The sequence below is a fragment of the Nannospalax galili genome, unplaced genomic scaffold, assembly GCF_000622305.1.
Source record: "Nannospalax galili isolate Female #2095 unplaced genomic scaffold, S.galili_v1.0 scaffold762, whole genome shotgun sequence".
Classification (NCBI taxonomy): Eukaryota; Metazoa; Chordata; class Mammalia; order Rodentia; family Spalacidae; genus Nannospalax; species Nannospalax galili.
The window spans coordinates 429,870-445,010 of record NW_008350126.1 but is presented as its reverse complement, the minus strand read 5'-3'; the positions used below and the strand labels follow the sequence as shown (position 1 = coordinate 445,010).

The 15,141-nt window shown below is 53.4% G+C and overlaps 2 protein-coding genes across 3 annotated transcripts; both read left to right on the top strand.

The window, feature by feature from the left end:
- Positions 1 to 743: 743 nt before the first annotated feature.
- Positions 744 to 4,506, top strand: Eif4e1b (eukaryotic translation initiation factor 4E family member 1B). The gene is made up of 7 exons (XM_008847355.2): positions 744 to 761; positions 890 to 1,071; positions 1,353 to 1,448; positions 1,683 to 1,746; positions 2,474 to 2,587; positions 2,710 to 2,849; positions 3,158 to 4,506. The coding sequence occupies exons 1-7, from the start codon at positions 744 to 746 to the stop codon at positions 3,270 to 3,272; spliced, it is 729 nt and encodes a 242-aa protein (XP_008845577.1). The 3' UTR covers positions 3,273 to 4,506.
- A 588-nt stretch (positions 4,507 to 5,094) lies between these two features.
- Positions 5,095 to 14,819, top strand: Tspan17 (tetraspanin 17). Of its 2 annotated transcripts, none has more exons than XM_008847308.3 (9): positions 5,095 to 5,422; positions 8,792 to 8,842; positions 8,921 to 9,067; positions 9,478 to 9,612; positions 11,661 to 11,786; positions 12,030 to 12,077; positions 12,631 to 12,747; positions 12,823 to 12,884; positions 13,393 to 14,819. In XM_008847308.3, exons 1-9 carry the CDS (start codon positions 5,336 to 5,338, stop codon positions 13,574 to 13,576), a joined length of 957 nt encoding a protein of 318 aa, XP_008845530.1. In that variant the 5' UTR covers positions 5,095 to 5,335; the 3' UTR covers positions 13,577 to 14,819. The 2 variants fall into 2 exon arrangements, with proteins under 2 accessions (XP_008845530.1, XP_008845529.1); XM_008847307.3 differs by having other exon boundaries at positions 5,099 to 5,422; positions 9,442 to 9,612.
- The last annotated feature ends 322 nt before the right edge of the window (positions 14,820 to 15,141 follow it).

Genomic DNA, 15,141 nt, shown 5'->3' with positions numbered 1-15,141 from the left:
CCCTGTAGGTTCTGTTACTTGAACCAGGGTAAGGAAGGATTTGAACCCAGGCTGGGTGACTAACACTAGCCTTGTCATCAATATCCAGGAAAAGAACATTCAGATAAGGCAGGAGGCAAGGTGGGCAGCCCCATAGTGGATGGAGGCTCTGCATGATAGAAGGCCTCAGGTGCCAGAATTCCCTAAATAGTTGAGGCTGACTTTGACCTCCTGATCCTCCTGTCTTCACCTCCCAGGTGCTAGGATTACAGTTATGCACCACCCTACCCAGACGATTACTCTTTAAAGCAACTCAGATGCTTCCAGAGGTCAGAGCCACTGAGTGGTACTGAGGGGCCAATTGAGGATGTAAATGGGACCAGGGGGCCTCAGTGTTAGGTTAATGCTGCTGCCTCTGCCATCTGTGGAGCATTCTGCTTTAAATTCAGGCTCCACCCTCAGCAGGCCCTTAACGTTGACCTTATTTTCTCTAAGGGCAGACCCCTCATGTTGGCCTCATTTTCCCTTCTCTGAGTCTTCACAGCCAGAGGGTGGATTTGCCTTGTTACATCTGTGCCTGGTGGGGTGGGGGTAGGGAAGTGGGGGTGGGGTGGCTGCTTGCTTGCCCACTGAAGGATTCTAGTAAGTTCCCCGTCCTCTCCCACATCGACTCCTCCCACTCCCCTGCCCTGCCCAGGTGGGCTGGGTGCTAGCTGGTTAAAACCCAGCAGCTGTTGGGCCACTTCGGTGCTGGTAGTCTTGCGATGGCTACCTCCAGCACTGTGAGTCTCCCTCCCTTCCTCCCTGTCTGCTTGTTCCAGAGCCAGTGACCAGCTGGGGTGACAAAAACATGGAGAGGGTCAGTCAGAGCCAGGGCTTACAGCTTGTCCTCATTCCTTTCTCTGATCAGACAGGCAAGGCGGAGGGTGGAAGGCAAAAGTGGAAGGGGAAGGAGGAGGAGAAAGAAGAGCCAGCAGAGGCAGCTGTGGGGGCTTCCCCAGGAGAGAAGACTGGTGATTCTCCAGGACCCTCCTCTCTGAAGAGGAAGGCCCACCAGGAGCGCCCTCTGGATTTGCACCCTCTGCAGTACAGGTAGGGAGGCCACTGGGACACAGTCCTGCTGTAGGGCCAGCCTCTGTTCTCCCTGGGCTTCCTGTGACCCATGAACCACCCCTTCCCCTCTGTGGCCTTAACGCAGTGGAGATTGGAAGTTTAGTAACCCCTCCTCCCCAGCCCATCAGAATAACTGACTTCAGGTATCCTGGAAGGGATTGTGCCTCAAATCTCACTTCCTAGTTTACCATCTTGTCAGCTCAGGCGCAGTAGGGGGTGGACATGTAGGGCCCCGGACTTCAGCTCTCTCCATTCCCCAGGTGGGCTCTCTGGTTCTTCAAGAATGACCGATCGCGGGCCTGGCAGGATAACCTGCACCTGGTCGCAAAGGTTAACACTGTGGAGGACTTCTGGGCGTGAGTATCTGCCCCCAGAGGGCTTGAGATGGGTGGGGATCAAGGCATCACTGCCTCCCACCTTCTCAGGGGCCTGTTAGCATTTGCTGACATTTGTGCGTTCGGGTGTGTGTGTGTGTGTGTGTGTGTGTGTGTGTGTGTGTGTGTGTCCTCGGATGCAGGAACCAGGTGGTGGGAAGGTAGATTTAGTCCCTGCAAAGCCTTAGCTTTCTGTGTGGGATGGGGTCTTTCTAGGATGTACAGTCATGTGAAGCTGGCCAGTAAGCTATCTTCCGGCTGTGACTATGCCCTATTCAAGGTAAGTTCTGCTCTTGTGTCTGCTCTCTGAAGGGGACTGATTCGAGGGCTTTCTTCTTGGATGATTGGAGGTGGGCAGTTAAAGGCTAGTCTCAAGGCAGGCTTGTGGTTCTGATTGCACAGAAGCCTGGACAAAGTGGCAGGCCTGAGCTGTGGGCAGAAGGATGCTTAAGTCTGGAGGGAGGAGAGCCTTAAAGATGGAGTCCAGGTTTCTGGCCTGGCTTGTATACCAGTTGTAAGCATCAGAATTGCCCGAGGAGGACATTCCTTATGTCCGGCCCCACCCTGGAGGTGCTATCAGCAATTAGAGATTTCCTCAGGTGACTGGCACCCAGTGAGTTTTTTTGGGGGGTGATATGTCGGGAAGCCTTGGGGTGTTTACCCTAGCCCACAGAAATGTCTGCCCTAGAGGCTCCCTGAAGCCCCCAAATCCAATTTGATTTTTTGTCTCAAAGAAGGTGGTTCATTAAAGGTGCCAAGCATACAGATAAAGACGTAAAAGGAGGCACAGTGAGGTTCAGAGGCTTGTGGGGCTTGGAAGGGGCCTGACTGGGAGGCTGAGTATTTGGTGGTGGCACCTACATGTGTGGAGGGAATGCAGGTAAGAGCGAAGCTGGCCTAATTAGGGCCTTGGGCACAGAGCAGATGAAGGCTGCATGCAGAGGGAACTTGGTGCCCACTTCCCTTTGAACAAAGGAAGGTAGTTGATGATCTGCCATCCCTCACAGGATGGCATCGAGCCCATGTGGGAAGACAACAGAAACAAGCGGGGTGGCCGCTGGCTGGTCAGTCTTGCCAAGCAGCAGCGCCACATTGAGCTGGACCGTCTGTGGCTGGAGACAGTGAGTGGTGGAGCCGAGAGGTGGGGAGGGGAAGAGACCCAGGCTGGTGTGGGCCTTTGGGAGGCAGTGGTCTCAAGACTATACCCAAGCTGGAGTTCTTACCACCCCCACTTTGGGCCCAGTTGCTGTGTCTGATTGGGGAGAGTTTTGAAGAATACAACAGGGAGGTATGTGGAGCTGTTGTCAACATCCGCACCAAAGGGGACAAGATTGCTGTGTGGACAAGCGAGGCGGAGAACCAGGCAGGAGTGCTGCACATTGGGTGAGGGCCCTCTCTACAGGGGGATTGGATGGCTGGGTGGGTAGTAGCTTGGCCTGTAAGTGAGACCTCTAGGACTCTCCACACTGGCTCTCCCTTCTTCCTTACCCACTCATATAAAAGGGGTAGGAATTTAGATCTGAAACTGTTTTTAACCTGAGAAGTCTTCATTTGCATTGAAGGGTCCTTCTCTGCAGAGGTAGATGTGGCTGGAATCAGGGGAGGTGTGTCAGCAAAGGACCTGGGCCTAGGCCATGTCCATGACCCCCAGCTGACTACCTATGTGGTATTTCCTCTGTCCCGTACTCCAGGCATGTATACAAAGAGCGCCTGGGCCTTTCCTCGAAGACCATCATTGGGTACCAGGCCCATGCAGATACTGCTGCCAAGAGCAATTCCTTAGCCAAGAACAAGTTTGTAGTGTGAAATAGACTTCAGCCACCTCTCTCCACTCACTGGAGTAGCATTCCTTGAGCCTTTTACTGCTGTTGGGTGTATAGGGGAGGCTGGGCTATACGATTGATCCAGGCAGGACTTGGAGACAAACAGCCTGTTTTTTTTTTTTTTTTTTACCTGTCTTGGAATATATATAAGCACCTTCCCCCATGCCCCCAGATAAAGCCTTACTATGTTGCCCAGTTTGGCTTGGTACTCATGGGCTCAAGCCATTCTCCATTACAGAAGTGTACTCCTGTGCCTGGCTTCATAATTTTAACATGAGATGGGTGCAGGACTAGTGGTAGCTGGCCAATACTTATAAACCACACTGAGACCCTAGCTCTGCTTGTGGCCACTGGACATAGGCAAAGTCTTGGCCTGCCAGATGAGGACAGGAGAATCCTGTGGTCCAACACTTCCTTTGTTCCTTCCCTGGGAAAGGGGCTAAGTGATCCTAGGCAGGCTCTTCTGTCTTAGGGTAAGGGCTCCAGATCACTGATACTGACATTGCAGAGATGGGAGCTCCTCTGGGAGCACAGCTGAAAACCTTTAAGGGCCTCACTGTTCATCAGATCTGAAGTTTGGGTGCCTATCCTATATCCTGCCCCTTCTCTAGACCAGCTGTGGCTGGATTCTAGTGTGGGGCTGCTCTCCCTACTCCCTATGCACCAAGGGCTAGAGTAAGTTAGAGGGAAAACACAGGCATTTGTATAAAGATGGGTGGAAACTGGGGACTGAGAAAGCCCTGCACAGCCTTATCTGAGGACAGGATGATAGGTCAGTGGTGTCTGTGTGTCTCTGGCCTTAGGGACAGACTGAAGTGGAGGGGGTGATAAGCCTTGGAGCCATTATTTTGTTAGAAGGGGTCCACTTGATCAATAAAGCTTAAGCCTTTTTTGGGAAACTATTCTAAATAAATACTTCTGAACAAACTTGGAGGGCTCTAAATATTTAAGATCCAGGCTCTCCTAAATTTGGATCTACCCTGTCTTGAAAAGGGCTCATGTGAGGATCCCAGGTACCAAGAACTCAGAGAGCTCCCATCTGCCAAGGCGTACACCACCACGCTGGCCCTAGCGCTGAATTTGTGGCGGTCTGATAATACTCCATTGTGCTTAGACGCATTACCCTTTTGGCCCACCTGCCCCATCAGCTCACTAGAGCTGCCAGTTTTCCCTAGGGATGGACTCCACTGGTTCAGCGCGTTAGATCTGGTGGCGGGGGGTCCTTCGTGTTTGGGGTCACCAGCGCCGCCAGCTGGCGCATCTTTAGAGTCTGGAGGGCTGTGGGAGCTCGGTGGACATGGCGGGGAATTCAGAGGTGGGCTTTCAAAAGGTTGAGGAGTCTGGCTGGGGAACAAGCCGGAGCCCGGCCCAGAGGCGGGACTTGGGGAAGACGGAGGCGGGCTGAGGCGGGGAGGAGGCCGGGCTTGAGAGGAGTCAGCCCAGCGGGGGCGGAGTCGGAGGAGGGGCTTGAAAGGAGTGAGGCCGGCGGGGGCGGTGTTTAGGGCGGGGCGGAGCAGGGGCGGAGCCCGAGCGCGGCTCTGAGGCCTGCGGGGGCGGAGCCCGAGGCGAGGAGGAGGTGGAGTCCGGCTTGGAGGCGGGGTTTGAGAGGCGTGGGGCCTGAGGGCGCGGAGCCCGACCCGGAGGCCTGAGGGCGCGGAGCCCGACCCGGAGGCCTGAGGGCGCGGTCTGGAGTGGGTCGGGGCGGAGTCTGGGGCGGAGAAAGGACTGATGCTGGCGGGGGCGGGGTTCTGAGAGGGCTGCAGACAGGTGGAGGCGGGGTCCGAGCTCCCTCGGGGTGGAGGCGGGGTCCGAGCTCCCTCGGGGTGGAGGCGGGGTCCGAGCTAGGGATCCGCGCTCCGGGCGTGGCGGTCCGGCCGCCAGGGGCGGTCCCAGCGGCGGGCTGGGCGGCCGGCGAGCTGTGTGGTCGCAGTCATGAAGGTGCAGCCAGCCGGCTAGGCCCGGGGCGGCTTCAGCCCAGAGCGGCCGGCGGAGGGCTGGGCCGGGTCCTCGGCTCCGGGTCCCAGGATCGGCGGGCAGCTGCTCACCATGCCCGGCAAGCATCAGCACTTCCAGGACCCCGAGATCGGCTGCTGCGGGAAATACTTCCTGTTTGGCTTCAACATTGTCTTCTGGGTGAGCGTGGGGTCTTGAAGACGCAGTTTATAGTGGGGGTGTTCCTCCCTGCTCAAGAGATTGTGGCTCGGAACTGTCCCCTGACCCCTCCACCTAGTCCCAAGAAGGACCCCAGGAAGCTACCCGAAGGCCCGGATTGCTGGGGGGCGGGACTCAGTCCTAGTGTCGGGTCGGGAGGCTCTGTGTAGCCCCGAGTTCCGGCGGAGAAGGGGCGGCATTTACCTAGGACTGCAGGGGTTCTGTAGTCGCGCTCTACCTGCTGTCCGCCCCGCCTCCTTGCTGCTCCTGCCCTGGGGTGTGGTGCGTGAGGTTACTGCTGTTGGGTCCTAGTCCTGGCCTACCTACCCTGTGGGTGCTTGGAGCCTGCTGGCCAGGAGGGGCTGCAGCTGAGGTCCCTGCTACTGCAGGGAGAGGGAACTCTGGTTGAGAGCCGGGAGCTGTCCCCTGGGAACATAATTCAACATTCCACAGCTCAGAGTCAAGGTTTCCGGTGGGGTTGCCTTTATTCTGAGAAGGGAGCTGTCACTGCCCCTCCCAGAGTGGCATCTGTGCCCTGACCATGCCAAGTCATCTTTCTCTTCTCCCTCCCCCATCCCATCGCCAAAGCTGCTGGCTCTGCAGGCTCTTCTTAATGCCAGGCCTTTTCACTTGTGTTCTGCAGGGATTCTAGTGGCTCTGCTCTCCACCCACGTGCTGGGTTTGCCCCAGTGGTGGGTGTCCTTGGACCTCATCAGTCCTCTGCTCTGGAGGGTGTGGGAAGCTGCAGGGAGTATTGTCAGTCTGAAGGCCTGGATATAGCAAGCCTTGCCCTGGAGTCTTTTGGGCAAGTCACCCTACCTCTCGGCCTCAGGTTTCTGGCCTGGGAGGGAATGGTACTGGAAGTTTGTCCTTCTGGGTTGTTAGATTAAATTAGGGTTTGTTGAGGCAAGGTTTCTGAAGCCTAGCCAAGTTTGGAACTTGCTATAATCCTGTCTGAGCTTCCTGACTGCTGGGATTACAGGTGTGATCCATCACACCCAGCTTCAGATTAAATGAGTTCTAATGAGGTGTATTCTCCCAACTACCTTATACAATATACAGATAGGTGAATCAAAGGAATAGGCTCTGAGAGGTTAGGTCATTTGCCTAGGTGATTGACTTGATCAATTAGTAATCAAGAAAATGTCCCCACAGACATGTCCACAGGCCAGTCTACTGGAGGCAATTCAATTAAGGCTTGCTATATATCAAGTTGACAACCAAGATTAGCCATCAGAGAGAGTGACAGGCAGTACCTGGAGATGGGGAGGGGACAGGGCCCTAGGTGGGATGACGGAGAGTGGAAAGGGTAAGGAAAATTCTGAAGGTTTCAGTTTGGGTCTAGACAGCCAAAGGAGAAACCTACAAACAGGCTCAGAGATTGTTTTAATGTTAAGCAGACCCTGGTGTTGCTTACTTGGAACCTTTTCACGGTGTCTGACTGCTCCTCAACTATGACTCACATTTCTTGCTGTGGTCTCCACTGCCCTGTGGCCTCTGGCCTTGCTATCCTTCAGTGATTATCACCACCAAATATGATGGGATCTTTGCCTTTGCTGGATGCTGTACCTGACTTTTCTTCTTCCTCCACTCCTCCTCGCCACTCAAACCCTAGCTGAAACCCACTGTCCTCTCCAGCCACCTGCTTGGATCTTATATTTCCTTTTGTATTTGTTTAACATTACCTCTATGCAGGGGTAAGCAACAACAGGGGCAGTCCTGTTCTCTACTGTGCTCCCAGTTCTCACAACAGGACCTAGGACACTGAGGTGTTTGAAACAGGAGGGTGGATGTGAGTGTCTGGAGCCAGAGAGATGCCACTGTCAAGTCAAGTTGGAAAGTGAGAACTTGGAAAATGATCTCAAACAAGAGGAAGGGTGGGAGGCTGAGGTTAGAACCCAAGGGAGGGGCTACAAAGATAGGGCAGAGGGAGGTTGAGTGTCCTGGGAAGGAGACTACAAAGAAATAGTGGGAGAAATGGGGTTGTACTGAGCAAGGAGGGATTTAGGAAAGACAAAGTGTTGGCTGGTCTCTTGTCCAAAGACTGGAGAGGGATCAGGTGGGATGAGTCTGATGAAGTGATGTTTGGTCCCCATACCCAGTGTCAGGAAGAAAGACCTTTCCAGAGAGAGTATAACAGTGGGTAGAACCCAGGACCAGGGGAAGGGAAGGGTGGTCAGGTGGGGTTCATAGTATCTCTCTACTCTAATGTGAATCTTCTTCAAAGACTGCATGTCTAGGAACTTGCCCAGGGTCAGGCAGGAGAGGGTGATAGCCTTGATGTTCAGGACTCCTCCCAATAAGGAACTGAGGCAGGATGATGAGAAGGATGAAGGTGGTATAGGGGACATGGGATGCCCAGAAAGAGTCTAGAGTTGGTATTTAGAAGACACAGGTAGAGCCAGGCATAGTGGTACAGACCATAGTGGTAATCCCTCTACTTGAGAGTTGGAGCATCAGGAGTTCAAGGTCATACTCAGCTATATGGTGAGTTGGAGGCCAGCCTGAACTACTTTGAAACCATGTCTAAAAACAACGCCGGGTGTGGTGGCACATACTTTTAATCCTAGCACTCAGGAGGCAGAGGTAGGCAGATTTCTGTGAGTTCAAGGCCAGCCTGGTCTATACAGTGAATTCCAGGCCAGCTAGGGCCATAGGGAGACCCTGTCTCAAAAGACCAAGAGCAAAACCAAACAAAGGCATTTGACCAGGTGTTTCCTAGGGCTAGGCTGGGGTGCCTCAGCAGACTTGGTTGAGAGTCCTTGCCATCAGGGGTCATTGGTTGTCAGCTGTGAAAGCTGATTCTGGCAGATGAAGATTCAGATGGCAGGATGTCCAGAACCCATGGAAAAGTGGAAAGACCTGACCTGTCCTCATGCATGCACACACAAATAGATTTTAAAAATTAAAAAAAGATGATAGGGTGTGAACTTGAGGGTGTAGCTCAATGGCTCAGCATGTTCAAGGCCCTGAGTTCCATCCTAGCACCACAAAAAAAGATGGGTGACCTGGAGGGTGCTGAGGGTAGGATGGCCAACACAGTGGCAGGAGGGCAGGAGGGCAGGGCTGGGGAAGCAGCAGAGAGCTGGGCATGTGGAACTCTGACTTAGGCTTGGGTGTGAACCCAGACTCAGTGAGCTGCTGTTGCTTCTAGGCTTAGTGTCTTAACCACTCTTGGCTACACTTGAAGGGGCTGCTGATGTCCATCCTGAGGCTTGGGGTGTCTTGGGACCACTGAATCCTGTTCGAGGTCCAGGCCCCTCTTCTCTCTCTGCTTCCCCTCAAGGACAGGGGTTCTGAATGAGAGTCCTGGTGCCAGTGCATAGTCCTGAGCTCTTGCTGCTTTTGCAGGTGCTGGGAGCCCTGTTCCTGGCCATTGGCCTCTGGGCCTGGGGTGAGAAGGTAAGACAGTGGGGCCGCCCAGGGCAAGGTGGTGGGAAGGTCACCCTCTCACAGCTGCTCTGTTCCCCCATGCTGCAGGGTGTCCTCTCCAACATCTCGGCGCTGACAGATCTAGGTGGTCTTGACCCTGTGTGGCTGTTTGTGGTGGTTGGGGGTGTCATGTCAGTGCTGGGCTTTGCTGGCTGCATTGGGGCTCTCCGGGAGAACACCTTCCTGCTCAAGTTTGTAAGTGCCTGTCTACCCAAGATCCAGTGGGGACCCCAACCGCTTTCCATCCACTTTTTGCAATATAGTCAGTGCCCAGTTATGGTGACCAAGACAAAGGACAGTTAAAACCGCACTGCCTTTTACCAACAGAAACAATGCTAAAGGGCAAGGAGCAAGCTCAGTGATAGAGCACTTGCCTAGTATGCACAGGGCCCTGGGTTCTACCTTGCTGAGCTGGGTGGGGCAGTACTCAGATAATAGAGGGTAGGGACTAGGGAACTGGGGATTTTGGTCTTCCTTGGTTCTTGGTAGAGGTAGTGGGGAGCTCTTCCCTGTGGTACCCCCAGAGCCCTGCATCTTCAGCGCCGACCATCTGTATGCCCCCAACCTAGTTCTCTGTATTCCTCGGCCTCATCTTCTTCCTGGAGCTGGCAACAGGGATCCTGGCCTTTGTCTTCAAAGACTGGATTCGAGACCAGCTCAATCTCTTCATCAACAACAATGTCAAGGCCTACCGGGATGACATTGACCTTCAGAACCTTATTGACTTTGCTCAGGAATATGTAAGTACGGTCTGTCATGGGCTGCATGTAGGAGATGGCTGATGGGCACATGAGAGAGGAGAGAGTAAGCAAGTGCTCTGTGTGCTAGGACCACTTCCTCACTCACCCAGGCATGCAGATGCCAGAGAAGGCATCGGAGAGAGCCCCTGTCACAGGAGAAGCCAGCTCCTGCTCATGCCCCTGGGCCCAGTCTTGTAGGGACACAGGCTTGTATAACAGTAGCTAAAGGAGGAAATGGGACATAAAATGCATGTTTCTCTTTCTGAGCCTGGGCCCAGAGTATCTGCTGGGGCTATGTTGCTTTACTGGAAGGGGTGTTCTGCCAATATCCCCAACATTTTGTACATTATTACATCTGCAACTCGTCTTCTTTCACTCATAGCATAGCCACTTAGGCTTAACATCAGGGCTGCTCTGAGAAATGCGTTGCTGGATGATTTTGTTCTTGTATAATCACCAGAGCAAAAGCCCAGTAACATCGGTACTATTAACCTCCAGGACATTGTGTACTGTCCATAATTGCAAGTGCTGCCCTTATATATGATCAGCAGCCCTGGATGTCTTTTTACACCAGTGTCACCATAAACATATGAGGGATGTGATGTACAATGACAGTGCCCACCTGCACACTGCTGTCCTCACACCCGCATAAGGCCATACCCAGTCATACCCAGTCACCCTTACATAGCCACATGCTCTGGTGTCATTACCACTAAGATTGCTCTAGGACTGGAGCTGGCACCTGTCTAGAGGAACTGTCCAGGGCAGAGGCTGTCATGCAACCTGGGCTTCCTTGTGGTTTGTTTCTCTATGCAACATGGAATTGGGATAAGCCTGCCATGTGCCAAGCCCTGGGTCAGGTGTAGGGAGGTTCAGGGATTTTTTATTTATTTGAGACAGAGTCTCGCTATGCAGCCCCGACTGGCCTGGAACTTGCTATGTAGACCTACTGTACCTACTGTAGGCTGACCTACTTCCAGAGATTCACCTGCTTCTGCTTCCTGAGTGAGACATTCAGTGATTTTAAAATGTGCTACCTGTCTTCTTAGTGATGGCAGTGTGGTGGGGAGATGATGATGAGCATGCAAAACAACTTCGTGCGTGTATGTGATTGTGGAAAGGGCTGAAATGTAGAAAGTAGAGGAGAGCAGCCTCTGCATGGTGACCTTGAAGCTTCCCCAAGGAGGGGAGGGAAGGAATGGTGGTGTGATGAACAGGATGATTTCCCTGCAGGACAGCAGGCACTGAACAGGTGATGGGGCAGATGCTGGCTCAGTTGTGTCTGAGATCCACACACAGCCACATTGTCACGCCTCGTGTCCTTGGCTCTGCTCATAGGGCCTGTGTCTGCCACTGAGCTGTCCCTTGCCCTCCCTGGAGTTTCCCCAGCCTCAAGGCCAGCTTTTCAGCAGCTGGTGCCGTTCACTTTTGGTTAGGGCTCTGTGCTGTCACATGCTACATTTCTAGATTGTGAATTCCTTGGTTCACTGAAGACTCAGGCTTGCCGTCTCTCCATCTGGGAAAGCCAGCAGCATGCTCTGAGGAGGACTGGGGCTACAACATGATGTCAGCAGGCATTTTGGAAGTGGACTGGGATGTCTGTGAGGGTGCAAGGGAGAGAAAGCTGGTCAGGATTCCTCCCCTGTCCCTGCACCAAACATTTTGCAGAATCTCTAGGGCAAGTCTGTAAGACCCAGTACAGACATGAGGTTCTGTAGTGCCTCTGTCCTACAGAGCGTGGCCTTGCTCCTGTCCCTCAGGAAGGTCCAGAGGAAGCCACAGTCTTGGAACCAGTGTCTCACCTTGCTGCCTCTTTTTCCAGCCTCTCAGGTTGGGGAAACCTGAGGGCCCCCTGCCCACTGTGATTCCTTTGACCATAGGCCCAGCCTGTGTACTGGGGAGTATGGGAGGTGCCCAATTCCTGACTCTTTAGGTTCTCTCCCAGCCAACCATCTCTGTTTTTGCCCCAAACAGGGTAAGTGAAGCTTAGGGGTGGGCATGGCTTTCAGCTGTGCCCCTTCTCATCTGGGACTCTATCCTCTCTCTAGTGGTCTTGCTGTGGAGCCCGAGGGCCCAATGACTGGAACCTCAATATCTACTTCAATTGCACTGATTTGAACCCAAGCCGGGAGCGCTGTGGGGTGCCCTTCTCCTGCTGTGTCAGGGATCCTGCGGTAAGTGGGCCCCTGGGAGGAGGCAGGATTCCTTAGCAATAGGAGGTCCATGCCAGTATTAGCAGCTGTGTGTTCTGGTGTCTGGGAGAGAGTTGAGGAGTCTTGGAGGTTTGCTGCAGATGGGTGGGCATGGCAGAACCCAAGCTTCTGTTAGCTTCCCTGCAAAGAAACATTGTAGTGTATATCCCCCAATGAGCCCACAGGTGCTCCCTCACCATATTGCTAATGGCCTTTTCCCTTCAGGAAGATGTCCTCAATACCCAGTGTGGCTATGATATCCGACTCAAACTGGTAAGAGGTGGGGACAGGGTTGAGGGTAGCCTGGGACACTGGGGAGGCATGGGGGCCTCCCATAAAGCTCCTGTGCAAGACCCAGGGCTTCTGTGGAGTGAATCTGGCCCAGGGTGGGTCTGGGGCCCAGTTGGACATGGGTTGCTCATTCCACATCTGTGGAGCACCCTGTTATGACAGGCATTGCTCTAGACCATGGAGATCCAGTACTAATGTGGCAGTCTGTGCTCTCCAAGACTGGATAGAGAAAAACAGTAAGTTCATAGATATATTAATATGGACAGTCATGAGAGTTTCCGTTGAGAACTTGGAAGGTTGATTGGCTAGGGTCTGGGTGCTCAGGGAAGGCCTTGTCAAAGGTAACATCCAGGCTGAGACCCCATGAGAAGGAGCCAGCTGTGCAAAACCCTGTGGCAGAATTCCAGGGAACAGGCACTGCAGGGGAGCGCCATGGAGTGGGGATGAGGTAGGCAAGGTGAAAGGGAAGAGGTGTAGGTCTGAGCTGAGGCCCACTGTGGCATTTGGGCTGATCCTGGTACCTCTGTGCCCTCAGGAGCTGGAGCAGCAGGGCTCTATCCACACAAAAGGCTGTGTGGGCCAGTTTGAGAAGTGGCTACAGGACAACCTGATTGTGGTGGCCGGGGTCTTGGTGGGCATTGCCCTCCTCCAGGTACAGCCAATAGCCCATACTCCCTCCCCTTGCCTGAGGCTTACTGCTCTTCCTCACCTGCCCTCTGCCTTACAGATATTTGGCATCTGCCTGGCCCAGAACCTCGTGAGTGACATCAAGGCAGTGAAGGCCAACTGGTGAGGCTTCCAGGGACCACGGCCACATGCCTGGCCTAATGGGCCTCTGGTGGGGGTCTCCTGGGACCCTCTGCTTCGCTCATGATGGCAAGGCCAGCAGGGCGGCTGCTATGACCTGAGCCCTGAGGCTTTGTGAGCGTGGTGCTTGTTGCTCCCTGAAGAAGCCACCTTGTTTCTTCTGGGGCTGCTACTCACAGAGGTCTGTGTGGAGGGGGTGCAAGAGCACCTGGAGCCACCTTCCCACTGCTGTGGGGTAGTGGCCCTTCCAGGGCACCAGGGAGATGTAGCCAGGTGAGGTGGGCAGTGCTGCTGTAAGGAGGTCCACCTGTGTCCCCTGGCCTCCCCTGGGACCTATCTGTGCATGGCTGTGTGGGGTTGGCTTGGGGGCCTGCTGTTTCAGAGCTTTCCTTACTAGCCATGACCTTGAGCCTGTCAGGAGCCCTTCTTGGCCTCAATGTCCCAGACTCTGAAATGAGTCCAAGAATTTTCTTTCTCGCTTGCCTCCCAGGATCACACATGGTGATGGCTACAAACTTCTCAATAAACAACACTTTGAAAACCCCTGGCTTATGCTCACCATCTTCGAAGGTTCTATCGGCAGTGCAGCCTCAACAGAGCTCTCCACTGAGGGCACTGGCCCGAACCCAACCTCCCAACAAGGCCTCATAGACCTGGGTAGTTTATGCACTTGAGACAGCCTCTGAAGTGAGTGTATTGCATTTAAGTCCAAATCTCCTGCTTCTTCTGAAGAATGACTGTCTGGCCACACCAGCTCTTCAGTGGCAGTGTCATCTAAAACAGGACACAGAGGCCCTGCCCGCTCTGTTCTCACCTAAGTGCCCAACCTCACCCCCAGGACCTGGGAGTTGGCCTTTCCCACCTCTGTGGATTATTCCCAGCAAATACCCTGAGGTTGCAGTGGCTCAGCCTCAAAGGCACAGAGATGAAGAATGGGGTACTGGAGATCACCCCTAAGAGCCTAGCCTGAGAGGGTCCTAGCCCTGCTGGGGAATGAGGTGGGTGTCAGAATGCCCACACTGAATGACAGGGGTGATGGCAGGATGATTATGCAAAGAAAGTACCTGGAAGCCCATGACTTGGTACCCATGAAGTAGAGAGCGTAGATGGATGCTTGGTTGCTTCTTGGGCTTGGAATGGAGTTCAAAAACTCTGTGGCCTACAGGGCTGCCTTATGGCCACCAGAGGGCATATCAGCACCACATTCTCTGCACATGGCTCTGTTCCCTGCTTCTCGAGGGTTACTTGGAAAACATCTAAAGAAGTGAGCCAGTTCTGGCTTGGCCAGTCTGACTGCTCAAAGAGGGTGTGTGTGGAATGACCCTGACCTAACCTGTGCTGGACCAAAGGAGGGTTGGAATAGTTCAGAGGTTGCAACTCTGGTGTCCTCAGTGAGTTATAGGAATGAGTGGAGTAGCAAGGCCTGCTTTATTTTGACTTGACCACTGTTACTGGAAACCAAAGACACGGTTGTATGAGGAGAAATTTATGTGTAATCAGATTATGGTAACTTGCTTCAGAATACAGTGGGGGTATGGTGAGGTCTGTGCCAAAACACAGATACCATCCGAAGGTGCCAACTGCTGTTATAGCTAACTGCTGTGATGTGGGAATGCAGGTCTGACAACAGAAGTCATGGAGAAACTTGGAATTCACAGTTGGTTGTAAGATAGCTGGATTTTTTTAACTGAAAAACTTAAGTCTGCAAGCTGCCCAAAGAGCCCATGGCTTTGGCTTTGTGTTAGTGTCACTCACAGGGGCCCTGACTGCTTAGCCATTTGGGGGTGCTGGGAGCTGCTGCCGGGTAGGTGGTGGGCACCCAGCAGCTTTTCTCCCTGGCATAGGCTGGACAAGGGACTCCTGACTGTGCTGGCTGTGGTGGTTTTGTACACTGCAATAAACACAGCTCAAAATGTGCTGTTTCTTTATTTCAAATGCTTTCATTTTCTCTCTCAAACCTCCCAACACCCTTGTGGATTGCAGTTTTTTTTTTTCTGATAAGGAAACAGACTGAGAGGAGAGGGAGGTTGTCTGGAGCACACACTGGTAGGAGGAAGCACACTGATCCCATCAACCCCTTGTGTTGGAGTTTGGTGTTACATATGTACTGCCCTCTTGATATGTCTGGTGAGATTTGTATACTAAACTGTCAGCCAATTAGGGGTGTAATTTTAGTTCCCCAAGGATGAGACCAGAATCTGCTTAGGTGCTAGTGACACAGAAAAAGCAAGGTCTCCAC